Source organism: Cyanistes caeruleus, chromosome 11 (genome assembly GCF_971803275.1).
Source record: "Cyanistes caeruleus chromosome 11, bCyaCae1.hap1.1, whole genome shotgun sequence".
NCBI classification, from domain to species: domain Eukaryota; kingdom Metazoa; phylum Chordata; class Aves; order Passeriformes; family Paridae; genus Cyanistes; species Cyanistes caeruleus.
In genome coordinates this window covers 15,125,296-15,151,407 of record NC_141711.1, presented here as the reverse complement: position 1 = coordinate 15,151,407, position 26,112 = coordinate 15,125,296, and the positions used below count along the sequence as shown (strand labels likewise).

Below are 26,112 nucleotides of genomic sequence, written 5' to 3'. Positions count from 1 at the left end.
CCCACCCACCGAGCGCCACCCGGCCCCTCAGGGCGGGGCGCAGCCCGGCCCGGCCCCTCGCACCGGGGATTGGCCGCCCGGAGGTGCCGCCGCGGGCCGGGCAGCGGAGCGGAGCAGCCCCGGTTGTGCGCGGTGCCCCCAGGCTGCGGTGTCCGGTGGGGCAATGGCGGCGCTGGGCTCAGCTGCGCTGCGGAGGGGCGGCAGTGCGGTCCCCCGGCTCCTCGCCGTGGCCGTGTCCTGCCAGAGCTGCCGGCACAAAGCCACCGGGGACGGTGGGCACGGGCAGCCCCGGGAGCAGCACCCGGCGGCCCCCGGCAGAGTCGGCGGCCAGCCTGTCCCGGCCGAGGGCGCCGACACCAAGACCTACCTGTGGGCCAGGTACCACGAGATGAAGAAGCTGGTTTACGGTAAGGCGGCCGCCACGTCCTCCCGGGGCCGGCCTTTCCATTCTTTTTTTCCCTCTCCTTTCTCTTCCTTGCATCTCGGTGCCTTTCCCCGCCCCGCAGCCCTGGGGACGTGCCTGTGCTGTGCAGCTGCCGGGTTAGGAGCCTTTCTCCCCGGCGATGCCATCCACATCTTCCATTGCCCGCGGCTCGCTGGGATGGTTTTATTTCACTGAAATCTGGTCTTGATCTTCCTCTCTCCATCCTCGGCTTCCTTCTGTGCAGATTCCCCGGCTGGACTCAGGACACGCAGTGTATATGGGACTTTTCATAACTAGCCTCCCTTACATCATGGGCTTTGTTATGGCAAATGGTCTAAACTAAGGGCTTGTTGCCTTTTTCTCCGGTTTTCCTTTGTCTGGCATACGGAATTGCGGTTGGACTGGGACAAATAGATGGGGATGCTGAGTGAAAGGGTGACAAGTCCAAATCGCCACTGGCACAAGGGTGAGCCTGGAGAACACTGATGATGCAGCTCCTGGGGTGGGTCCTGATCCTGAGCTCAGTTTGTGCTCCACACGTGTCACACCTTTACCTCATGAGTGCGTTTTTACTTCTCTGACCAAGAAGTTACCTGGCTCTGTCGGGTACTTTGAAATCTTGCCAAGTGAGGAGAAAATTCAGACTGTATGGAAAACAGGATTGTGGTCTTTTTGGCAGCACTAGACCTCCACTGTATTAAACTCTCCTGAAAATAGCTTTAATGACATGAGGGCAAAGAGCTCTTTCCTGTTGGTTTCTTGATTCATGGGATGCTGAAGGTGAGCACTGTAGAGAGCAAGGAAGTGTGAGTTTGTGCCTGCTCTTACAGAACTCTCCGTTAGCTTTTGTTTACCTAAGGGCTTGGATAAGGGCTGCAGTCAGCATCTGGAAGAACTTTCTCCCTGTTCTGAGATCGGCAAGGTCTGTCATTCCTTCCTCCCCCATCTTACAGTCCACTGGATTTGGCATAAAATCTCGAGTCCTTCATGATGCACAAACGTAAAAGAATTTGCTACTGATCTAATAGGTGTTTAGCCTGCTGCATTCCAGGATGAAAGCTCCTTTCCCAGCACTGTTGAAGGCAGTACAGAATATTGACAGAGGACTGGAGCTTTGATAATACCCTCCAAGACTGAGCTGTGGTTTTAGCCCTACTGCTTGAAAGAAATTCCAGTTTGCAATGCTTATATTGCCGTTTGGAGCTTGCTATCCTCAAAGGCATTATTTACTTTTCCATAATGGGATTGAAACTATAAATGCAGATGTGTGTTAATAAGCTGTGTCACAGCCTCTTGGCAAAACGCTTGGTTTTCTACGTGAGAGTGTGAAGTTTGTGTTCACATAACTCTGTTGGGATGCAAGAGATACAGTTATTAATTGAGGTGGAGCAGTAATCACCAGCAGTAAATGCAAAACGAAGTCGGGTGAAGTAACCCAAGTGTTAGAGAGCAGACTCTTCGCAAACCTTCAGGTAGCCATCAGATATGTTGAATAAGGCCCTCGTTTGTTTCAAGAGTAGCTCCCCAAACTAAAATTTCAAGACGGTGCTGTTATTCAAATCTTGTCAGGAAGAGACAGAGCTGGTCCAAGTTGGTTTTAATTGTTGCTTTGATGACTAAGCAGTTGTGCAGAATGTGGCATCAGTCTGTTCCTTTGTGCTTGGTTTCTAACTGGTGTGAAGGTGAACGTCTGTGCTTGGCTGCTCAGTATTGCCCAACACTGAGCTGGGGCAGACTCCTGAGGTGCCTCCTTCTCCTTCCCCCTCTAAAATGCCAGCTTTGTGCAGTCCCTTGTCCTTGTGTTAGTTATTGCCACTGGTTTGGAGAGAGGTCTCTGCCAGGAGAATTCATTGTGTGTTTTCAGACCAGCCCTTGCTTAGGACCAGATCCACGGAGCACTGTTGCATTTTGCACGATAAATGCTGACTGAGTTGGATGGGGCAGGATGTGCCGGACGAGTTTCTGTGCGGTAAAGCTGAGGGGTGGTGCAGGTTTGGGCCAAAGAAGCACAAGAAGTTCTCAACTCTGTAAAAACACATCTGTGCTCTGCCAGACTGGAGTGGGGTGATACAAATGTTGCTACACAAAGAGTGCCTCTGAGGTAGAATATCCTCTCAGTATTGACTCAAGAGAAACCACACTCTTCGTTTTCCCCCCTGCCAATTGCAACAGTAACTTTTTCGGCCACCTTTCAGTACCCGTAGAAATTTGAGGCACTTACTGTGCTTTTTTTACTCTGGTGAAAGGAAAAGTAAATTCACATTAGTCAGAGAGATGGAATTGAGCAAGACTTTGCTGTTTTCTGATCTGATAAATGTAAAGGAAGGCTGATAAGCTCTCTCAGTAAGCTTTGAAGTCTTGCACTCTAGGAAAAATCCAGTCCTGAAACAAGGGGACTGCCAAGCCAGTGACTCTTTGGCTATAAGCATTTGTTTTTTCTTAGGTGTTCCAAATCTGTTAACAGAAGCTACACTAACTCAGCTTTCCTAGGGAACTTTTACAATATCTGCAAACTTCTTGCCTCTGCATGACAAGCTTGAGCATGGTTAAATGTGAGAACAGCCAGAACTGGAAGACTGACGAGTTATGTAAACTTCACAATTCTGCTTTCTTGGATATAACCCATTTTTTTTTTGTGAAGAGCTCTTGTAGCATTTCTCTAGTACCTTTGTATATTTTAAAAATGGGATTTTGTAATGAAATTATATTTTTTTAATATTGCTTTTAGCTAATGGAGATTTCACTAGCAGGAAATCCCAAAATACTTAGGCATAATGGCATAAATCCAAGGTCTTTTAACATGGTTTCTCTGAAATTAAATGGTCTTTAGATAATATTTTTCCCTTCCTACCCTATTGGTAGAAGGATCTGCTTTGGCTGGTGAGAGTGCTTTGCAGGAAATGGCACAAAACAACACTTCAAGAGGATAAAGGAGTGCTTGGAAAGGAGGAAAACTGGCAGTTTGTCTTTAGAAAACAACTTAGTGTGAACAAGGGAAACTTTTTGATTAATGAAGATCATGGAGGATAATGGCCATCTGCTTGTCCGTACCCTTCTTTTCCCTGCTTGTCATACGAAGAAATTAGTACAGATGTCTGCTGTGTTCTGGGAGTATAAAGGGTGTGAGAGATGCGGGTGGGTTGCCTTGTTTATGTAGAATTCTTCACTAACATGCTGGATCTGGGGCTGTGAGAGAACAGGAACATTTCTTGCAAGATGCTGTTGGCACCCCGGGAGCTCAGAAAGGCAAGAGACGTGCTTGGCACCTCCTGCCCAGAGCGTTTTTCACATCAGAAGGGGCCAGATGGTGTCTCTAGTGGCTGCTCACAGTTAATTACCTGCTTTTGTTTCCATCTCTGCTCTCCTGTTGGGGATTGAGGGTTATTGCTTTCTAACAATGTGGTTTATTGCCTGGGTAGAGACACCACTCTCATGGAGACACTCTGATTTAAGCAGTTGTCCAGGTTCTCACAGGGGGAAAATGAAGTTTTGTGTTTACTTTGCATTAGCACCCAGGTGTAAGAGATACACGAGATCAAACATGCTTTCTTGTGGTCTGCCTTTGCTGCTGAATTTCACCGTGTGCTGTGGACATGCAGGCACTTCCCTAAAAGCTGTCAGAGCTGCAAACAGGAACAAATTGTGCAAACAGGCAGATTCCTGGGTCTGCATCCAGTGCAAGAGCAGCTTTTTCCTCTGTCCTCTGATGTGTTCACACTGCTTCTCCCTTAGATCAGACTTCCTGGGTGAACTGCTGAGTAGGCAGTGAGTAACTGATATTGTCTGCCTTTCTAGTTAGGATCCAGACAGAAAGAGTAGTTGGGATTATTATTCTTTTTTAATAGCCAAAACTGGTCTTCATTTTGTTTTGTGTGGTTGTTTTCTTTAATTTATCATATCTTTAGCAATCTGTTATGGTGTCTTGGCAGAGGAAAAGCAAAAGCTATCGTTATTGATAAATGGCATCTTCGTGACTTTCTGGTGGGTGTCGGTTTGTTTTGATTTGACAATTGCCAGGAAATCTGAGACAAAGATCCCTGGCAGATTACGTGCAGAGCAGCAGCACCCAAGCCTGCAGCCCAGGACTTGATTAAGCAGTAAGGATTGGTAACCACCCAGGAGGTTATCTTTGAAAAACAAACACCACAAAAAAGCAAACTAAACCTCCAAACAAACACAATTAAACCAAGCTTCTTGAAACTTGGCCCGGTAACCCTGAGGCATTTCTGGGCTCTTGTATTGAAACTGATTTTGCTTGTGCTCTCAGGCTGTGTCTTTTCCCTGCTGTAGTTGGAATCCCTTCATGGAGACTGCGTGAGTTTGAGGAGATGGAGACCTGCAGCTCTGTTGAGGAGTGTGCGCATGCAAAAGGACATTTACACTGAGACAAATGTGCATCATTAATCTCTAGACTGAACTTCAGAGATTTCCCGCTTCCCAGAAGAGCAGTGGCTTTGAAATTACTGTAAATTCAAGATGTAGGATGATGGGGTGGACAGAGCAAGCTGCAAGTTGTGAGTGATGTGGAATAGAAAACACAACAAGGGGATGTGTGGTGCTTGGGGAAGTGAACATAGGGAACACGTGTGGGAGACAGTGGGTATAAATCAGTTCGGCTGGTGTATGCATCCTTTTTCAGCCCTTAGGGAGCTAAGAGAGATCATGCTGTGTGAGTGACAAAATGTGGGTGGGGAAAAATGACCTGGGCAAGAGGTTGTCAGAGGGCAGCAGAGAGGCTCTGTACCTTTGAGGCTGGCACTTTGTGGGTCTAAATGTACTTCATAAATCGTGCTGTGGAACAGTAACCGCTTATGGGACTTGCTTGGTGAAGCTCAGACTGTCCTCTCCTTTTTACAAAATCCTACTGCTCCCTTAGTTTTTCCTGATGGTATTTTTGCAAAAGTTGTGCCTGGCATATGTGGTTGGATCTAGAAGATTCTCTTGTCTTCTGTGAAAAGAGAGGTGTGGTTCAGGCAATGGTATTTTGTGATGCTCTCAGGCTATCAAAATGTGTTGTTCTGAATGTTAGCAAAATAGAAGAGGAAAGCCCTGCACATTTCCTCTGAGATGTGTTTGTGTCACCATTTTCCTTGTGAGGAAGAAAAATAACACCCAGCAAATCCCAGTGCAAGCTTAGAAAAAGGTCTTTCCACAATTTTGACTGAAGGTGAGGACAGGAAGTGGAACTCTGTTTATGGTGAAAAGAACATTTATGATGAAAGGATGAAAGTTGTGATCATCTGAATCCTATTTACATTTCCCATCTTTTAAAATCTCAGTGGAAAGTACTTGGATTGCATCCGCTCTCCTAAGCCTCTTCCAGGAACTTTGCCACCAGCAGAGCACTGACAGAGAGCTTTTGTTCCTGGTGTGCAGCCAGTAAGTCATCCCTCCTGCCTTAATATACTGCTTTATTTTCTAGTGATTCCTCTCCACATGATCTGGTGAATTGTATTTGAAGGCCAAATGGAAGTCAGTTAGGAGAGAAGGATGGGTATGTTTTGTAACATAGTGATTTTTTTTTCCCCCTGAGAAAGAAACGTTTTGAAATATTTGAATCTATTTATTTGGTTACCTCCCTGAATTAGGGCTCACAAAAGAACTTCAGACTTTTGCCTAAATTCTGTTATAATTCCAGACAAAGTCTTTATTTGGAAGGGCTGGTATCTCTTTCTAATAATGTATTTTTTTGTCCTAGACACAGATGGAACTTGGTTTTATAGCAAGGAAGCACTAAAGAACCAGGACAGGGGTCCTTGCTAAAAGGCAAAAGTTAAGGTAGGAAAAGAAAAAATACTACCCACTGCTGAGTAGGAACTGGAAAATTCCTGCCCTTCTATCATTCAAAGAGAAAATACCTATCTTTGAGGAGGGAGGAAATGTCTCCTTCCCCTCTGTCCCCCAGTGTGGTTGTGACCAGGCAACTTACTACAAGAAACTATTTTTATTGCTCTTTCTTGCAAGCGACAGTTCTCATGGAGCGGGAAGCCTGTGGGAAGGTCTGTTCCTGCCTCTCCCATTGCAGTGGAGTGAAAGCTCCCTTCTCTGGAGAGGGAAAGGATCCTCTGGGAAGGGATCTGCATATAGGTGATTTAGCTGCTTGGGCACTTAACTCCATTTTCGAAAAGGTCTGGGGAGCAAAGTGTTATTCCCAAGCATCTTGAAAAGTGACAAACGACATGCTGAGCAGGACTGAGCTGTGTCCACAGCTGTTTATCAGAGGAAAGCAGATAACTTGTTGCTATCAGCATTGCATGCTCCAGGAGCATAACCTAGTGGGGGGGTATTTTTACGTGTGGGTGTTTGTACAAAACTTTGGTATTTCCTGCCCATTAATACAAAAATTTAAAAAGTCCTAAAGGTACTTGCGGGACTTTTCTGTGAAGTCTGGTTGCCTCTGTGAGAAACAAAAAATGCTAAAAGACAAACCTCAAAATTTCTGATTTGGAGTAATCTAGACTTTTGCAAGAGGAGAGTTAGCCTGTTTGCTTGTTTGAGTTCTAAGTGAGGGGTGTGTGTTTCTCTGGTGATTTAACACAGCTGCCTTTCACATTGAAGTCTGCAGAAACTGCAGCTGCTCTGAGACAGAAATTTGACACTTCAGAATCTCGGGTCTGCTTTGCTTCTTGTAGGCCAGAGACCAGGGGGCATTGTTTTGCAGCTTCCTGACACAAAAGGTCAGCCTGACTGTGCAGATGGATAGAGAGCACTATCTCCAGGTGCAGCCAGAGGTTTCACAGTGTGTTTTTCACGGGGAGATTATTTGAGTGAGCTAAAGGCAGCAACCTTCGACAGCAGCTCTGTGCTCTTTGCTGCTGCTGTGTGGCATTTCCAGCTGCTGTCAGGTCCAGAACAAAAAGTCTAAACTTCAGCGATGCTCTCAGCTTCTCTAACCTCTCCCCTTTCCCTTCTCCTAGATCTCCTTCCACCAGGAGTCTGCAATCTCCTCAACCCTGCCGCCATCTATGCTAACAATGAGATCAGCCTGGGAGATGTGGAGATCTATGGCTTTGACTACGATTACACATTAGCACAGTATTCTAATTTACTACACTCCATGATTTTCAACACTGCCAGAGACATCCTAATAGAACAATTCAAGGTAATGAGCTGCTAAGGATTTCCACTCAATTAAGCTTGCTGCTGTCTTTGCAACACCCCAGACATGCTTGTGCAGGCATTGTGCATGCATGTCGATTGCTTGATTTATTGAGATAAATTTAATATTTCACAATCTTTGATTGCAGAATTAATTTCCTTTGAGATAATTTAACATGATGTACATTCCTGAGGTTTTATAAATGTGGACTGGGAGCCCTAGTGTAAAAAAGCCTTGGTCAGTTGTACTCAACTACAGAAAGAATGTCTACAGGATTGCTAGTTGGAGGTGCACATGGTGGCTAAACATAAACCACGGGCCAACACTTAAGCTGTGCAGGAGTTGGCATGTGCTGGTCGATGGGATGATGCCCTAGAGCATGTCCCAGAACAGACATCCTGTTTGCAATGGGTGACTGCTTAAGCATTTCTTCTCATTGTGTCTTTCTGTTTAGAGGGGCCCTGCAGTGCCAATCTTTGCCAAATATATGCAGAGTAGAGCTTACAAGAAGTGTCCTGACTGCCTCAGTGAATCTGGTGCTTTACCACAACTGTCCCTTACATGAGAAAAACTAGTTTTGGGTATCCTGATCCTTTGTCTTACTCCATTCACCCACTTTCTTTGCTGAAGGGGCAAAACTAGGCAGGACTAAATGAGCTCAGCAGGTGAACTTAATTTGTTGATTATCCAGTGCTTATGCTGTAATGATGTCACTGTTTGTCTTCCCAGTATCCAGAAGGGCTTGGGAAGTATGACTACATTCCTGGATTTGCCATACGTGGACTTCACTATGATGTACAAAAGGTAAGCTGTACAAAGTTCACTCTCCTGGGTTTTGTCTCCCACTGATATGTTTTTAATGGAAATACTTGATGTCATTGCTTGCAATAACATCTGTCACCAAATGACTGGTGAGTCTGTGTGGCTGTGCTTTTCACTGCTTGGGTTCTCCCCCGAGGCAAGATATCTATTGTGCCAGCCTGGCCTCCAGCAGAAGGGGACATTCTAGCAAAGGTCTCTAGTAAACAGCCTTGCCAATTTAGAAGTCAGTTCATTCCTCAGACTAATTAATAGAAAACTGAGCTTGTTTATGTGATCATTTCTGTCTTTCAGGAAATTTAAACAACAAAACTCGATCCTGCATCTACAAGTACTTGCCAGGAGCAAAGGCATAATGTCTTACTCTAAGAATAGAAGTGACTTGTCAGGAGAAAGCTTTAGGGAGCCTTCCCCATCCCCCAACCCGAATAATAGGACTGCCTGGAATAAGATCCAAGCTACTTGAGATGCATACTTCTTAGAAACATAGGCAAGCAGAGTGCAGGCATTAGCTTTAACCCTTTTCAGTGCTTTGGCCCTATTCCCTGAAAGCCTGATGCCCAGTGATGCCCTACTGGCTGCTGCAGCCAGGCAGTCAAGTGGGAGCACAGCAGAGAAAGTTGTTTCACTGAAGTAGCTTTCTCGTATGTTGAGTTTGAGCAAATTCAGGGAAGCAGACAGTGCAGGCTGGAATGTGTGTGCTGTTCTCCAGAAGGAGGGGAAAAAAGAGAATGAAGGAAGAAAATACAAAGATTTTCTGTCTTTTGTCCTAACTGTGGAGACAGCATGGCAGCAGACCACTCATGCCTCTGGCCTTAAAAAGCAAGAAGTAGATCTATGGGAAACTGAAGGTTCTTTCTCTGTTTAAATCTTTGGCTGCTGTATCTGAGAAACATGGACGAGTGGCCTGGCCAAGCAAAGCACCCTTTGAGTGAGTAGAATGTAGAGAACTTTCTTTTCTCAGAATCAGAGTTTGCAAAACACACAGAAATCTGGGTTGTGCCTGTGTAAGAAAAAACTTTCAGCATATTTGCTTGTCTCCTCACACACTCCTCACAGATTACTGGGAGGTCTGCCCACAGTGTAATGAGATGCACTGATATGGTGTCCTGATGAAAAGTTTGATGTCTTGTTCCTTGTGCAAGCTGCAGAGTGATGTGGGGTTAATGTCAGGCTGCTTTCCATGCCCAAGGACTTGTGTTACAGCTTCAGAATCGTGGATGGAGAAGGATGGCTCATGATTAGGGCAATCTGATAGTAAAAATGCAAAGAAGCCTCTGTTACCAGCCTGGTGTGTTCCTGAACATCTTTCCTTCAATGTCTGCTGAGGAGGGGAGAGCTCTTGTGTGAGGAAAATGACTGGGTGCAGCTGTGCTTTGAGCTAAAACCTGCCAACTTAGTTCTGCTTCAGATAAATGTGGGGGGAGTAGATATGTGCACACAAATCTCCTTTGGAATGTGTGTTTTCTTGAAGGGACATTAGAATAGACTGAATGAATTGTCACTGAAATGTTGTTGTCCCTGTTTTTCAACTGCACCCCTGTCCACAAACTGGGATGTAAAAGACTTTGGCTCATAGAAAGACGGTCTTTTGCCAGAGAGGCCAATAAAAAGTCACAGTATGAATAAGTGTGTCTAAAAGTAGCTGGAGAATAAGTGCTGTCTAAAGTGCATAGATGTGGGATGCTCATACTGAACTTTATTTTCTGAATGTCATTTGTGTGGAACTTTAATAAGGTTTCGGTGTAAATTTTAAGAATAACCCAGTTCTAACAGTAAGTATCTATCCCTTGTCACAGAGTCTTCTGATGAAGATTGATGCTTTCCATTATGTCCAGCTGGGGACTGCATATAGGTCTGTCAGTTCTGAAAATCATTTTCTAAATGCTTGTATATGCAAAAGTGGATTTCTAAATCTGAGTTTGTTCATGTCATATGTTATTCTGCTTCTTTTCTGAGCAGAGCACAGTCTTGTCTGGCTCATCCTGTTTGCTCTTTCTTCAAAAGCTTACCTGGCATATAATTGCAGGGAGTTATACTTTCTCAAGCATTTCAAGCCAGGTGTGGGTGGGGAGCTTTTTGTAATGGTTAATAGCACATCTGGTCACGTACACAGCGTGGTGTTTTAACTGCACCTACAGCAAGGCTGGGTTAACACCTGAGAGCAAAAAGAGCCAATAGGCAAGGGCTCCTCTGTGTGTGATTCACACATGGGCCTGTCTTTTCCAGGCAGGAGTGTATCCCAGCAGTGCTCTGCTGTGCCTTGGAGAGTGATCTGGGTGTACAAATTACATCTTAAAACAACACAGACATGCCAATAAATTAATAATGCATCAGAATCTAGGCTCACTTTACGTCCTAGATTGTCCTATTTTTCCTTTAGCTCTCCAAAAAGAGCTGGGTGTGCTTTTGGAATAGGTGGCTGAAACAGTACAGAGCAAATTTTTCTCCTAGGAGTTGTGAGACTGGAGACTGAGAAAACACCTTGCCCCAAAGAGGAGTGGAGTTGGTGTGTAAGAAGTAGTAATTTATAAATATCAACAACAAATCTCCTGCAAATCCTATGTTGTATTTTCTGAGCATGGAAGCCAATGTGGTTTTTTTTTTCTTTGATCTCTGCCCTTTTGCTGTTAAGCTTCAGTTACAGTAAACACTCTAAGAATATTAAGAAGGGAGTTTCATAACCAGAGAGATTTGGCTTCTCTGAGTGCCAGCTTGGGGGATGAGGGAACCAGGGGCTTTGTACTACCCCATATTTTACTTCAGTTTCATAAAGAGATTTTTAGTTAAAACATATTTTACTTTTTTTCCCCCTAGTGTTCTTTTGTAACTATCTTTTTTGGAGTGTCCTTCTAAAATGTCCTTTGCTGTTGAGCACAACTGAGACAACATTTAACTTCTTAGATGTATCACAACTGAGTAGAAAAGGAGAGAGGGAAAGTTGCCGACTGCTTGAGCAAACAGTCATCAAAATTGAGCAAGAGGCAAAACCTGCAGCAGTCAGATAACCTGATGTTATGAACTGCACAGATCAGCCATACTCCTGGTTTTGGTGGTTTTGGGAAAAACAGCCTTCTTTGTTGAATGGTCTTAGTCAAGATCTTGTTCTGTTTAGGAAAACTGAATCAGAAGGAAACCCCATTTTCAGCAAGCTCTTCTCCTGCACCTTTTCATTAAAGGTGATGTATCTCATGGAAGCAGTATCTCCAAACCAAGTTGCATACCCAGTGCTGCCCAAGTCAGGTCTCAGGCTGATTTGGTAGGGCAGTCCTGTCAGCAAATTGACAGCAGACAGAGAGAAGCCTCTGGCTGGACTCTGCTGGAATGTGGATAAATCCTCTTAATTAACTTGTAGGAGCAAATGAGGTATCTGAAGAATGTCTTGGGAAAGATTTTATTTGAATCTTTAGACTGTCAGGCTCTCTGCCTGGCTCTTTTGAGCAGGACGAGTTTTTGAGTTTTAGGAAAGAGCCTGTTTGCCCCTTGTTTTTTCTCTACTGTTTGCAGCACTGTGCAGACTGGTGATTATTGACCAATTGTGATGTTTTGTGTCTAGAGGGCTCAAACCGGTGCCTGATGAGGAGGTGATCGAACTCTACGGTGGTACACAGCACATCCCCCTGTACCAGATGAGTGACTTCTATGGCAAGGTATTGTAAACCCTTGCTGGGATGCAGCAGCAGCTCTTTGAACAGCTTGGAAAACAGAGGGAATTGTATGCACATGTAAATGACTGCAGCCTCCCTTGGAAAGGCTCGGTCCCCAGTGAGCTGCAGTGTGTTTTTGTTCTAGTGGGAATATGCCCCAGAGGTTATTTAGCAGTTTAGCATCTGAAAGACATCTGCAAAGCATTTGTAAATACCAGGGCTATTGGCCTAGAGCTGAATGGCTTTGAAGGCTGATAGGGAGATGTTCCCTGCTTGTTCCTTGGCCAAATCTAGCTCCCAAGCTATCGGGGCACCCTGCAGTGCTTGTGTTTGCAGTGAGCTGTTTGAGAAGGGGTCTCTGTGTGTAGCAGCAGTAGGGCGCTTGCAATGCCTCTCTCTTTGGTTTTGGTTTTTTTCTCTTCACGTTAAGGGTCTCTCTCCACACCCTTCACAACTGCTCAGGGGATATTATTTATAGGGTTGTAGTCCATGAGTGCAGGGACTAGTAAAATACAGACATTTTGTCTGTAGGAGCTGTAAAAATCCTTTGATTTTTCTGAACGAGAGGAAATTAGGAGAGATTTTTCTTCCTTGAGTGTCTTGTGTGGTGCAGTGGCCAAGTGGGACCGTTCACATCCCTTCTCCCAGAAGTTTCTTGCCTTTGTTTCTTGCCTTAATTCCTGTGCCTTAGGGGAAACTGGAAGGAGAAGGGCACACTTCCTCTGGTAATAACCCTGTGAATCTGCTCTGTGAAGTTTACAACAAGGTCACTTCTTGAGTTTTCTCTTTCTCTCTTGGGAACAATTAATCTGAGTGGTTGCTTTCTGGATAAGTATATACTCTGTTTATAGCTCAATGATGTTTCCAGCTTTGAAATAGGACATTTTTGTTTAGAATTTGATCTGTCTATAAACTGCCCTCAACTGGCCTCCTCCTGTGCAGCTCTCCTCAATCCTGTCAAACTTGATGATTTCATCTTTCTTTTTAAATAACTGTAAACATGAAACCTGTTTCAAGTTGTGGCCTTCTGTTGGACCAGGTGCTTTTGCTGAGATGCCTTTGTATGTACCAGGTGCTTGCTTCTTTCCTGTAACTGGTATTGAAAAATTTGGCACAGAAGTAGAGATATGAGCTTAGTCTTTGTGAAGAGGTGAATCTCCTCTCCTAGTAATGTAACAGACTCCATGAAATTAATAGGTGGATCCCAAAGAAAACAAAAGTATTTACAACTAATGGCATTTACATTCAGCAGTGTCTGCTCAACCTGTGCCACTGAGTTGGGCATATTTTCTCACATCAGTGAGAAAGATGAAAGAAGGGTTAAGATGACTGCTGGTGTGAACAGGTGCAGTGAACTGGTTAGGAGTGAGCCTTTAGCAGGGGTCTCTGATTTGTTCTCAGTCTGCCATGCTGATATGGCTGTATGAGCAACAGGAAGGCTGCTAACAGGCAACAAGAGAGGTGGGACTGATATGGCTGAAGTGTGTAAATACTTTCCATTAAGGGTTTTCCTGGTTCTCTGTTAGCAGGAGTGTGTGGTCAGCTGCCAACATCCCAACACCAGCAGTAGGTGGGCACAGATCTTTCCCACGGTTTGACACTGCAGTTGGTGTGACTTTACATGTGATGGCCTGTAATGAAGGTGATCTCATGGATGTTGTAGAAAAAGCACATGCAACATTCTGAAAGCACAGTCCAATTCTTGTCATGACACCTGTCATTATGTCTGCCAAAGGAAGTCACAGCCACTAAAGGGAATTGGGAGATGTTGGATTGACTCTGTAGAAAAATGACAATAGATGCAAAAATGAAGTCAGAATTGACAAGGTAAATCTTTGCTGTTAAAACTGAACATTTACCTGCCTCCTCTGTACTTCAGGTGTTGAGAGGTAGGACAGGTCCTTGCTCTGCTGCACTCTGCTAAATCTCATACCTAGTTATTTCAGTAGGAACTGCCTGTCTTTGTCCCTCTTGCTTCTTTCCCAGAATCTCTGAACAGGAAAAAAAGATGAAGGCTGTTTACAGAAACTTTTGGTTTTGCTATGGGAGAAATATTCCCTTAGCAACCAGACATCAAAATGGACAGAAGTGTTGGAAGGATTCAGTGAGTATTGTAAGCAGCACCACCGTGTGTGGTGTGTGGCCCTTGTGTTGTCTTCTGCTTGTAGGTGAAATTGTCCTATGCTGGGTGATGGAAATTGTATGACCCTCAGCACACCAACATAACTTTTGGTTGCTGCTTTTTTTGGTAAAACACCTCAAGCCAAATGCTGTTTGTTGTTCCTTTGCCCTTTTGACCCGAATTTGTATTGCCCCAGGTATTGCCTTTAGACAGGGCTGGTCTCATGCCACCCTTACCTAGCCAGACTAAATGGAAGCTGCTCTCTTGTTACACATCCTGGCATGATAGGGCCACAAGTTTGTCATTAGGCAGCAGGGGCGCCATCAGCCCCCCCAGCTGCACTTTCTGTGGTTTTCTGGATGCTGCTTTAATGTCTGTCTTTCACACAGCTCTAATAAATGCTTTCTGAAGTGGGCCAGTACCGTCCTACAGCATTACAGCTTTGCAGCTGTCAGTCCTGGATTGCTCAAAGCTCATGCACAGACATGATGGATCTGGATTGCCAGGGCACTGCTGGTGACCAGGTTCATGGGGAGGTCTGTGTGCTTCCCAAATTGCTTTCCATATGCAGGACCTTAGTAATTGTTCCCATTGTGTTCTGGTCTTACTGATAGAAAACGAAAAAATTGATCCCAGCTTCATCTTGCAAGGGAGACTCACTGCAGCCCTCTGCCTAGGTGGTACTCACAGAAAAAAACAAAGTTTATTTTACTACAGAGCCTCTCTGGGGCCAAAGTTGGCTCTTGGCCTGCTGATAGATTTGTGATTGATAGGCAATAATGATAGTAAATATGTGTGAGAGCTGCAACTCTGCCTAATGCAAGGGGAGTTATTCCTTGGTCAGCATGTAATTGTCCATTTCCACTTGACAGCTGGTGGGCTAGAGTTCTTTTTCCTCTGGGTTTTCCTTAGCGACAGACAGGCATTGACAAATGGCATGTTGGAGTGATTCTTACACTGCCTTGTGAAACCTCAGTGGAATGTGGTTTGGGCAGCTTTGGTGCCCTGTGTGCAGTGTCACAGCCTGGTTTAGATGAGCAATGTCGCATCTTCAGCAAGGCCCTTGTTTGCTGCTGTAGCAGAGCATTGTCTGTTGGCACCTGTGTTTATGCCAAGAGTCCAGGTGGGAAGCAGAGGTTGAAATAAAAATATCTGGGACTGACTCTCTGCTTCCTCCATCTTCACCCTGTGGTATTAATGATGCTGGGTTTGTTTAATGATTTATGTGAAGGAGACACCTCTCTCTCTTCAAGGGTGGTGTTTTTATTAAGAAGAGAGGTCTGCTTGCTGAATGGCTGGGACTTCCCACACTAGTGTTTTCCTTTTTGTTAACCTGGAATATATTCCAGATGATGCTGGGTGGATGGGTTTTCTTGCTGGCTTTATTATTTTTTTCCCACTATTTTTTTGGTTTAATGTCTCCCTTTCATTTTTTGCTTTCCAGGGTCCATCGCTTAAGCAGTTTATGGACATTTTTTCTCTTCCTGAAATGACATTGCTCTCTTCAGTCATTGATTACTTCATCACTCATGGCATTGAGTTTGACCAGGTGCATCTCTACAAGGACATATCTGTAAGTGAAATGTCAGCTGCCCCACAGTTCACATCACATCAGAGCTGTGAGCTCCACAGCACCCAAACACAAGGGGCTGGCAGTGACCAGCCTTGACCAGACCAACCAGCTCCGTTGTCCCTTTATATCAAAGCATTACCAGGGAATATTCAAAGCTGTGTTTTCAGAATGTGTTGGGATTCTGTCTGTACTACAGAGCCAATGTTTCTGGTGTATCTCATATAGGAGTGCCTAGGCTGCTTAGGCTGAAGATCTTTCCATGGGAAATATGTCACAAATCTTGTGTGAATGTTTTCTGGTTCTGCAGACCTTTAAGTTGTTTTCCTTAGTATCTCATTTTTCAGAGAGTCTTGGTCTAGCCATGTAAAGAACAGTTTACTTTATATGGTGATTGCTGTAAAACACCTGTCCTTGCTTGCTCTGAGAATCCTGTACCCCTTGCAGCTGCAGTGTAGTCTGATCCAGGGGGTGACTAGTCTGATCCAGAGGGTGACTGTAGCTTTCATGTGTCATTTACTCCAAGGTGTTGAGTGGCACTTGAAAGGGCTGTGTGGGATTATCAGCATTGTTGGGGCTGTTTGACTTCTCAGTTAATGCTGTAGACAAGATCTAAGTGCTTGAGATTGCTGCTCTGGGTGACTTATGCTGACAGACAACACATTTTCCTTATTGCACTCCTTTTTCCATGGAGAAGGGTTTTTGATTGGTACCTTGTGGGAATCTTAGGCTCACTCATTGGCTGTTCAGTTCTGGGAGGGAAATGGGGCTCCATGTCTGTGCTGCTGCTTTTTGATAAGGATCACCTGTCAGCTGTGTGTCCTGACCTTCTGTTGGTGCATGATAGGAATGCACCAGCCCATTTCCCACAAGACCTAAACACGTTTCAGGGGTGTTGGATGTTGTTTTTTCTCTTGGGGTGGGGAAAATGGGAAGAGGGGATACAGCTGACTTCTGAGGCCTTTTGTGAAGAGTATCTCCTGAACCTTCTTTTGAGATCAAATGGATGTGCTCCTAATTGAAATCTTTAGAGCAGGGGAATAGTTGCCACAGCTAATATATGTCCAGTGCAGGGCAACTAATGTGGTCCAGCTCTCAGACTCCTGAGTGCTAATCCTGGCTTTGTCCTTTTGGTGGAGAATGTGGTCATCCCTGAGGGACAACTAACATAGACAAAGAAGAGAGATATGACAGAAAATCTGTGGCCATGCCTGAAATCCATATTGAACCTAGGAACCATCATGTACTCTCACCAGAAGAGTTCTTGCTTTTTTCCTGTACAATGAAGATAAACATTTTTGCAAAACTTATCCCTTTGCGGTACCCAAGTTCAAGTGCAAAGAAATGCTTTGTGAACACGAGCACAGAGATCCTTCTGGGCTGCAGAAAGGTGTCCCAGAGGACTGGCATAGCCCAGCTGTTAGGACAGCACTGACTTAACCTGACCCCCTGCTGTAACTCTTGGTGGCACTGCTGCTGCAGCCTGTGTAATAAGGAGCAGGTTCAGTGCTACAGGCACTGCACTGAGTCAAAAGGGCAGACCCTGGGGTATGGTAAAGCCTGAAGCTGACGTGTAATTAAAGTGGTCCTGTCACACCAGTTTGGTCACTTCATATTTGAGAGTAAGAATGTACAGTTTACCCTGCTTTCCCTTGGAGGCATTTTTGGAGCCCTGTTTGACACCTACCAAGACACCAAGATTTTATCTGCACAAACATTATAGTTTTCCTATTTATTCTTTTGTTTTTTGGAGGACAGGAGTTTAGGGAAAGAGCACACTGAAAATTTTCTTCTCTGCAAAGGTAGTTTTGACACAAGTCAAAAGTTCTGCTTGCTTTTAGTGACAGTGCTGGTTAAGAGAAAGTTGTTTTCTTGTTAGAGATCCTGCTTTCTGTTCAGATTCCTTCCAATAAGGCAAAGAGATGTGACCTCTGCCTTTTTGCCCTTCAAATCCATATGGTGGAAAGAAGCTCCTAAAACTCCATTTTGAAGTGGTAATGCCTCCACCTTCATCAGCCAATTTTAAGTTGTAAATTGTGTATCTCTCCAGTTCTGAAGGAAAATGTTTTGGGGTCATGAGGAGCTTTCCCCAGCACTGCCATGAGGCCAGTTGACTGTGTGGCAAGTGTCACTGTAGCGATGGTGGTGGTGAGTGTGGGACATAGTCTGAAAGGGCAGCTCCTGAAAGGGGACACACTGTAACAGGAATTTAAGGGTCCTGGGGAAAGGCTGCATTTGTTTACCTGTGCAGATTGTCAGAGGTGAAAACGGTGCTGTTGAAACAAGCATTTGCATGTGCAAACACTGCAAACTGTATTGCTGCTCTGGAAATGGTTTTGTGGATCTGGCATATCTCGCTGGATGGAGACTTGGGCAGAATCTCAGTTGGGTGTGTCCAAAAATGTGTTGTATCTTGGCTTCTGGCCTGGAAAATAGAGGATATTTGGATGCCCTTGACAACATCTGTTTTAACTTGCTTCCCTCCCAGCTGTGTTTTGTGCCACTCTCCTAGTGGGAGCTTCTGCTCTGCCTGTGCACACTGGTCACCCAGGGCTAGGAGCTGTGGCCTTGGGAACACAGACTGTCCTCTGCTTCTGTTCACCCTGGCCACACTCCTGTTCTTTGGGTCACACTTGGCAGAACTTCCACAGGCACTGGGAGGAAGAAAAGCTACCTGGTGTCTGAGACAGTACAGTGTTGGGACAGTAAATGGTTTTGGAGTGGCACAGTCTTTACTGCCTTGGAACCAGTGGGGCAACATGTGCTTGTTTCCAAAAGCAGGAAGGAACTTGTGCTTTCACAGATAAGTTTTGAGGTTTTCCCCCTTGTGCTGCAGCAGCTGAGCCAGCCACCCCACTCTTCTCTTGGCATCTTGGTGAGCCTTGCTGGGCAGGCTCTGCTGCTTTGCAATGATGGACCTTTTATTCATTCAGCAAGGAGGGGATGTATCATTACAGCCTTGGTCCTCAGTGTGGCAGTAGGTTTGCATGCTGGGAAACAGGAATGCCATGGTGTAAAACTGAAACATTTTTCCCTGTGCTTTTTTCTTTAGGATGCAATTAGAGATGTTCATGTGAAAGGAGTGATGTACAAATGGATTGAAAAAGATATGGGTGAGTTAAATAGAGCTCTGGTGCCAAATTTACTTGTCACTTCTTCAGTCTTTAGATAGGACTGATGGGGATAAGGAAGGCAACTTTATCACCATGGTGGTTCATTGCCTGCCCACCTGAGGTGGATCTGATTCAGATCTTTTGCATCTTTAGTGGTATAGGAGCTAGGTTTGGTTTGTCTTATAGAACTGTGGTCATGACTTATGCCAAAGTGTTCTGATTGATGTTGTGTGTTTCATTCTGATACAGAACAGTATATTCTGCATGGGGATGAAATCTATGCTGTTCTAAACCGCCTGGTGAACCACAAGAAGAAACTGTTCCTCATCACAAACAGTCCCTTTAGCTTTGTGTGAGTACCATTATTGCTCATCAATGGGTCACCATGGCACAGCAAGAGCTGTGCAGGGCACTCCCTCCTTTGAGCACCTGGGATCTGTATGGAACAGAGTTTTGTGGCAGTAGTCATGGAGCTCTCTGGGAACTGTTTGTGGTGAGTGTTGCACCCACAGCATTGATCTCACTTTTTGAAGAAGTTACAAGGCTGTGGCTGGCCACAACATTACAGAGCTGACACTTTCTATTGCTTCTGGCAGTGTTTGCTGTATCACAGACTTCTCTGGGCTTCCAGTGGTGCAGAAGAAAATGTGTGACAGCTTGAAACAAAGCACAACATCAATACTTGATACAATGAGACAGCCTTGGGGGGGTTCACAAATTTGTTTTCTTTGTTACTGAAATAAGAGTGAATTTAGGGCATACTGTTGTAAAGATGCAGTGTTGGGTGAAAAAAGAGTACTGTATCTGTTAATTTTTTTGTTCCTTTGCCCTTAGGGACAAAGGAATGAAACACATGGTTGGCAAGAACTGGCGGGACTTATTTGACATGGTCATTGTGCAAGCTGACAAGCCCAACTTCTTCACTGACCGGCGGAAGTACGTGTCCAGGGCAGTCCTGCCTGGGGCTTGGGCCCCCTCCCTGCAGGGAACTGCTCCTCTGGCCTGCCAGAGGAGCTTTGCTAAGCATAGTCTAGCTCCAGGAGGTATTCAGCCTTCCAATGTTCTCTCAGATACTCTCTGAGGAGACAAGAATTGACCAGGCTGGGAATAAGTGGAGAGAATGCGTAGAGCCAAGCAGAAAACATGTTTCTAAAATTGGCATGAGAGATGGCCATTTCTTGTCTTGAGACTGTGACAAAATCTTTCCTTTTCCTCTTCCACACAGCAAGTATCTATGTTTGTTTTTTGAGGTTTTTTGGGGTCTTGTTTGTACTGGATATATGCTGTTTGGGAACTGGCAGCTCTGGAAGCCTTTGTATGTGGCAGCTGGGTTTTGTGGTAAGTTAGGAGCTGCCAATAGACAGGCTGCTGTCCTTACTTTGCTCTTTGGCTTCTTTGCTTTGGGAACTTGTGTCTACTTAGTTGGGGGATTGGTCTATTCTTTCCTTGCATGTATTTTCCTCCCCCACTACCCAGACCATTGGCATATGCTGGAGTAAACCTATGGAATGGCTTTATAAGCTGTGCTGGCCTGGTAAAGGGTTTTTTTCATGGTCTGCAGGTGAAGTGCTTTACAAGCACAGCCTGGAGCTATGATAATCTAGCTCTCTTGGAAATAAAACTTATGGCTGCCTGGTGCCTAAGATCAACTCATGGAGTGGAGAATGTCATGGCAAGCCCTCAGGAAAAACAGGAGACTGCTCGGTTCACCTGGTGAACTCAGCATGGGGACAGCTTTCCATTCTCTCTGCAGACTTGCTTTATCCTATAATGACATTCCACAGCCTCTGTTAGGCTGGGGCAGAGCTAGGTTGGATGAGCACAGGAAGTATTTAATGGCCTTCTTGGCCTTGGCATTTTAGAGGGAGTCATTATGGTTATTTTCTTTCTCTCTGTATGTGAAAGCAAGAAGAATTGTTAGGGATTTTGGCATGAAATGGCTGCAGTCAATGGAAGCATTTAGAAAAGGTATTTTCCTTTCATACTTCCCCTGAGAAAATATTGCAGAAGGCCCAGAAGGTCACTTAGAACTCATGTAGAGCTTTTATTTCAAGTTGCTACATAGGTAAACAAGTTTTGTGATTCAAATGTTCTGGTTGGTGGGCAACAATCACCAAAAATCAGAAGAAGTTCACATCTCCCCCTGTTTTTTCCCAGACCTTTTCGAAAACTGGATGATAAAGGCTCACTGCAGTGGGACAAAATAAACCAGCTGGAGAAGGGAAAGATCTACAAAGAGGTAAAGTGAATGGGTGCATAAGGGGTGTCAAGCACGAGTCTGAAATGGTGGGGATTTATAACATGCCTGCACTTTTGGAAATCACTGGAAAAACATGACAGTCTGTTTGGTCAGGGTGAGGGGAGATGATGGGTTCTGCTGTAGGACACTTGTTCATGTTTGGAACATGACAAGGACAGAAGTCCTTGGAAAGAGCACCCGTTTGGGTAGAGGGTGTTGGTAAGAAGACACACTCTGTGCTGGCTCTGGGCAGTGGGAGATGCCCTCTGTCCCCAGGAGTTCTCGCTGGCCTGGTAGGACACCGTCCTCCAGAATGCTTTCAGCATGGGCTTGGCACTAGGGATGGAGGGATGGAGTCAAGTGCAAAAAGGCAGAGCAGGGCCATGGAACTTAAGGTGTGGGATACTTGCTTTTCTGCCCAAGGAAACCTGTGCTGAGTTACCTCTGCCAGGCTGGGTTTTCCCTGCTGCTGCCCTGTTTGTGTGAGATGAGGTGTAGGGAAACATCTCCTGTATGTGTGGGGCAGTGAATGTCTCCCACCCACATATACAATGAAACCTTCACCCTGGGAGCTCTGCTCTGACATTGTCCAGCGTGGCCAGTTGTGAACTTTTCCCTCAGCTCTTCTGACTGTCCTAGTCCTGAAACTCTTGTCCTGGAGGGGCTCCCAGGAGTGTGGTAGTTGAGGCTAAAAAGGCACAGCTCTCTGAAACTTGTTTTGAATGAAAAGATCTTCTACACCTCACTCCAAGTTGTTCTCCATAAGGCTGGAAAAGGTGGACTTGTGTAAAATAAAGAAATAAGGAATAAAGAAACAAGGGTGATCAAATAGAGTACAAAGCATCAAAGGGTACAAAGCCTGGCTCCTGACTCTCCCTTCCTGGAAGGACCAGCATGTCTGAAGATGAGCTGCAGCTCTGGTGAACTTGCTGCCCTGGGTGTTATCCTTGCAGCTGGTCTGTCCCCTGAGACAAGTTGCCTCTGGCTTTAGGACGGTTTGTTCTTGGTTATTTGAGCTGTCCAATCCCACGGGAAAAAACTGTTAGTGAGACTGTGGTCAAGTAGCTGGGACCTGACCTGTGGTAGCAGAGTAGGTCATGTCCTTGAGTAGTGCTGTTGGGAAACCTCTGGCGGGTCTGCCAAAGTGCTGGGCTGGTGTCCCATCCTCTGCCAAGAGCTTGGAGCTGGGAACATGCAAGTAGAGCTCGTTCCCAGTGGGTTAGCAGCTCCCTCAGGAGAAAGGCACACCTCACCCATGGAGTTTTTTTCTAAATTAAATCCTCCTCTTGCCCCACCTACATCTTGTAGCCACAGGCTGCTCACGCAAGTGAATGGTGCACTGAGGAGGGGAAAAGATGAAGGACAAAGGTGGGCTGGGTAGGATTTTGGGCCCCTCTCCAATTCTTCCCCACAATTATTTTTTTGACTGCATTAAACTTGTTGCCTAACTGTGGTTCATAGGATGTGATGGAGTGTGTATCCTGGTTGCAGCCCACCCTGTCTCCAGGATTTTTGGTTTCTTGGAGTGCCACAATATGCTTCTTTCTGGCAAGTGTTAGCAGCCATGGACCTGAGCTGGTGGTGTTGCCAGAGGCCTCTGAGCTGCTCCTGTCCCCTGAAGCAGAACTGGATGGCAGTTTTTTGCTGTGGGTATCCCATGAATGGGACCTCAGGGACTGGTGTTTTGGCCTAGGGACTGGGAAGTAGAAGTGATGCCCTCTAGTCCCTCTGTTCCTACAGATGTTTTCTGTATGTGCCAAGTTTGTACTCTTGTCCCTTTCCAGATCTGTGATCTTGGGGGAAAGGAGGGTAGGACCTGGAGGTCTCAGAACAGGTCTGTGTCTCCGTGGAGCTCCAAGTACAAGTTTCCTGGCTCTCAGGTCCATTGCTGTGTGAGCACAGCAAGAGGACTCTCCTCCTTCCAAAGCTGTACTCCATTTCCTTCTCTGCCAGTGGCTTCCTGAGCAGTCCTCACACCAGCAGCAGCAACATAGTGTCCAAGAAGCACAGAGACTGCCTGGTTCTGTTTCTGTGCTGTTGAGGGAAGTCTGCTCAGCTCCAGGGATGCTGCGGTAACAGAAGGCCCAGCACCTTGGTTCTGGACAGCCTTTAGCTGTGCATACAGCAAGCTGCCGGTGGCTGCTGTGGGGCTGCCTTGTGACTGGGGACTTTCTGGCCAGGCTGGTGCTGGTGGTTGGGGTGCTGGCTCCCTCCTGCCACTGGAGACTGGCCAGAGGGATTGCTGCTGAGTGGCTCATAGGTTTGCACTGACTGCTTGTGATGGTCTGCTGGCATTGATGGGGCCATTTCCTTTCCTAGTGGGTTTTGTTTTCATGACTCATGTGGAAAACTTGTGTGAAGATGTGGAAGGGTAGTCCCTGAAGTGCCTTCTGTGTATGTATGAATGTTTGGAAAGCCTTGAAAGCTACTTGGTGCTGTGCTTTTGCTGGTGCTTTGGGGTTTGGTTTGTTTTACTCAGCTGTGAATCTGTGCAGGCTGCCTGGCTCTTTAGCTTGATTAAACAATTTCTGTGGACATGTGGGTGTTGTTAATCTTTGGGGCTGGGATGGTGGTCAGGTGTGTAGAACAGCTCCCAACTCCAAAAGCCCTTGCCTGGCAGTGCTCACCTTCCCTCTGGTGCACCCTGTGAGGTGAAATCATTATCAGCCGAGACCAACAACTTCTAAACCCAGAACACCTGGGGTTCTTTCTGCCCATCCTCAGGCTTTTCTAATTAAGGTGTCTCTTGGCCTCTAAACTGCCTCCTTTTGTTGCCTTTTTAGACCATGTTGTCTTCTTGACTTGCTGTGCCCTAGACCACAGAATGTCCCCTGAGTTTCCTGCCTGCAAAAACTCTTTGGAAGAGCTTTTGCCTTTTTCTCTAGTCTTAAAAAAACTGAGGGATGTACAGAGGATTGTCACATGAGAAGAAAGTGACGTGAGGTGGGGAAGGACAGAAACCTCTGGGTGTAGATGGTGGGGCAGAGAGCAGGTTGGCATCTCATGAGAGTGCTCACACCTGCATGTGGTAAGGTACCCATGTTTCCTGTGCTCCTGTCACTTGCAGGGCAACCTCTTTGATTTCCTGAGGCTGACAGGCTGGCGTGGATCCAAAGTGCTCTACTTTGGTGACCATCTGTACAGTGACCTTGCGGTGAGTGAAATGTCTCTGCTCCCCAGTGAGGTGGGAGCAATCCCACATGGCTGCTGTGGCTGCAGCTGGGCTGGATATAAGGCAGGGCCTGCTCTGAGTGCTCAGGGCTGTGCTGGGTGCCACCCCCCACAGGACACACAGCCTTCCCCACTGGTGTCAGACAGAGGCAAGCACTGGAGAAAAGGCCCTTGAAGTACTTTCTGTGGATAAAGTGTGAATTTGAGAGCAGCAAACCTCTTTAGGTGCTTCATGCAACTGATCCTAGTGACCAGGAGATGGTTGTTACTGGCATGGGCCATGAATGGCTATCCCCTGAGAATATGAAATGGGAACAAGCCCACTCTTCTGGGAACCAGGGTTGTGTTTGGCTTTCAGTCTTTGTGTTGAATTCTTGGTTGTTTTTTCACCCTGATCTCCAGGACCTCATGCTGCGTCATGGCTGGAGGACTGGAGCCATCGTTCCTGAGCTGGAGACGGAGATCCGGATCATAAACACAGAGCAGTACATGCACTCCCTGACCTGGCAGCAGGCTCTGACAGGGCTGCTGGAGAGAATGCAGGTAAACAGCTCCTGACTGAGCAGGACAGGTTGCCTTCTGAGTCTGAATTCTGGGTTTAGCATGGGGATGAGGGGATGTATTATCTTGCCTGGTTCTCAAAAATATCTCATCCTCCTCCTGGTGCAGTGGGCTCTGGGTTTGTGAGTTACAGTGGAAATTGCAGGGAGCTGAGGACTGAGCCTGCAGGACTGATGGATGTGATGCTTTCTACTGCTGTCTTTGCAGATGTATCAGGATGCAGAGTCAAAGCAAGTATTGCTGGAGTGGATGAAGGAACGGCAGGAGATCAGGTGAGCATTTCCCCACCTCACTTGTGAGGTCCCTTAGGCACTCCCAGGCCCTGTTTTGTAACCTGCTTTGGGGACAGTGCTGCTGCAGCTGCTGGACTCTGGTCCTGCCTGGTGTCACTTAGCTCTGGGTAGGGGCCATGCAGCAGTGCAGCCCTGCAGCCTGGGAAGTTGGACTGGTTTGAAGGCAGGGTGGGAAAGGGGAGTGCTGGGAGGGGTTGATGGGCTGTCTGCTACTGCAGCTCCTGACATTGCCCATAACAGGTGCAGTAAGAGTGCACTGAATATTCATCAGTCTCACTGCACAGGGTATCTGTATCTCTGGGTGATCCCCTGATGCTCAGGGAGGGGAGAGTGGCCCAGGGCTAAGGGAGTGGGAAGAATCTGTGACCACAGTTTTAGCTACAGAACACCATCTCTTTCCTCTCAGGTCCCTGACGAAGAACCTGTTCAACCCCCAGTTTGGAAGCATCTTCCGCACCTTCCACAACCCCACGTACTTCTCCCGCCGGCTGGTGCGGTTCTCTGATATCTACATGGCTTCCATCAGCTGCCTGCTCAACTACGACGTGAATTTCACCTTCTACCCCCGGCGCACCCCTCTGCAGCACGAGGCCCCTCTCTGGATGGATCAGCTCTGCACGGGCTGCATGAAAACCCCCTTCCTGGAGGAGATGGTGCACATCCGGTGAAGGGCAGGTACTGCAGGCAGCAGCAGCACAGCCGGGGCTGCAGCGGGGCCGGGCCGCTTGGACCGCAGCACCTCTGTCTACCACTAAAGGGCGTTTGACACTTGCGTATGTGTGTAGATGGTGTGTTTATTTTCTCCCTTCACTGGCTCCATCCCTTTTCTTGAAGTGCATTGCAGGCTGGACAGAGGATGGGTGCTTGTGCAGGGAGTCCTCTCTAGGAGTAGGTGAGATGGAGGGGCCAATGCTGGTAGTGAGACACTGCCCCTCCCTGTTCTGTGCCCGGGCATATGGCTCAGGCATGGAGCTCCCACATCTCCAGTGCTTGGTGAGAACAATCCAGGGGAGGTGTGACAAGGTATGGCAGTAGCTGCCCCCAGAGCCTGGGA

At 46.3% G+C, this 26,112-nt stretch overlaps 1 protein-coding gene across 1 annotated transcript; it reads left to right on the top strand.

Moving 5' to 3' along the window:
• Positions 1–8: 8 nt before the first annotated feature.
• Positions 9–25,830, top strand: NT5DC2 (5'-nucleotidase domain containing 2). Its single transcript, XM_023948482.2, has 14 exons — positions 9–407; positions 7,342–7,526; positions 8,253–8,327; positions 10,142–10,197; positions 11,899–11,992; positions 15,556–15,684; positions 18,734–18,794; positions 19,044–19,146; positions 19,629–19,730; positions 20,952–21,033; positions 24,101–24,187; positions 24,607–24,747; positions 24,973–25,037; positions 25,465–25,830. Exons 1-14 carry the CDS (start codon positions 164–166, stop codon positions 25,724–25,726), a joined length of 1,686 nt encoding a protein of 561 aa, XP_023804250.2. The 5' UTR covers positions 9–163; the 3' UTR covers positions 25,727–25,830.
• The last annotated feature ends 282 nt before the right edge of the window (positions 25,831–26,112 follow it).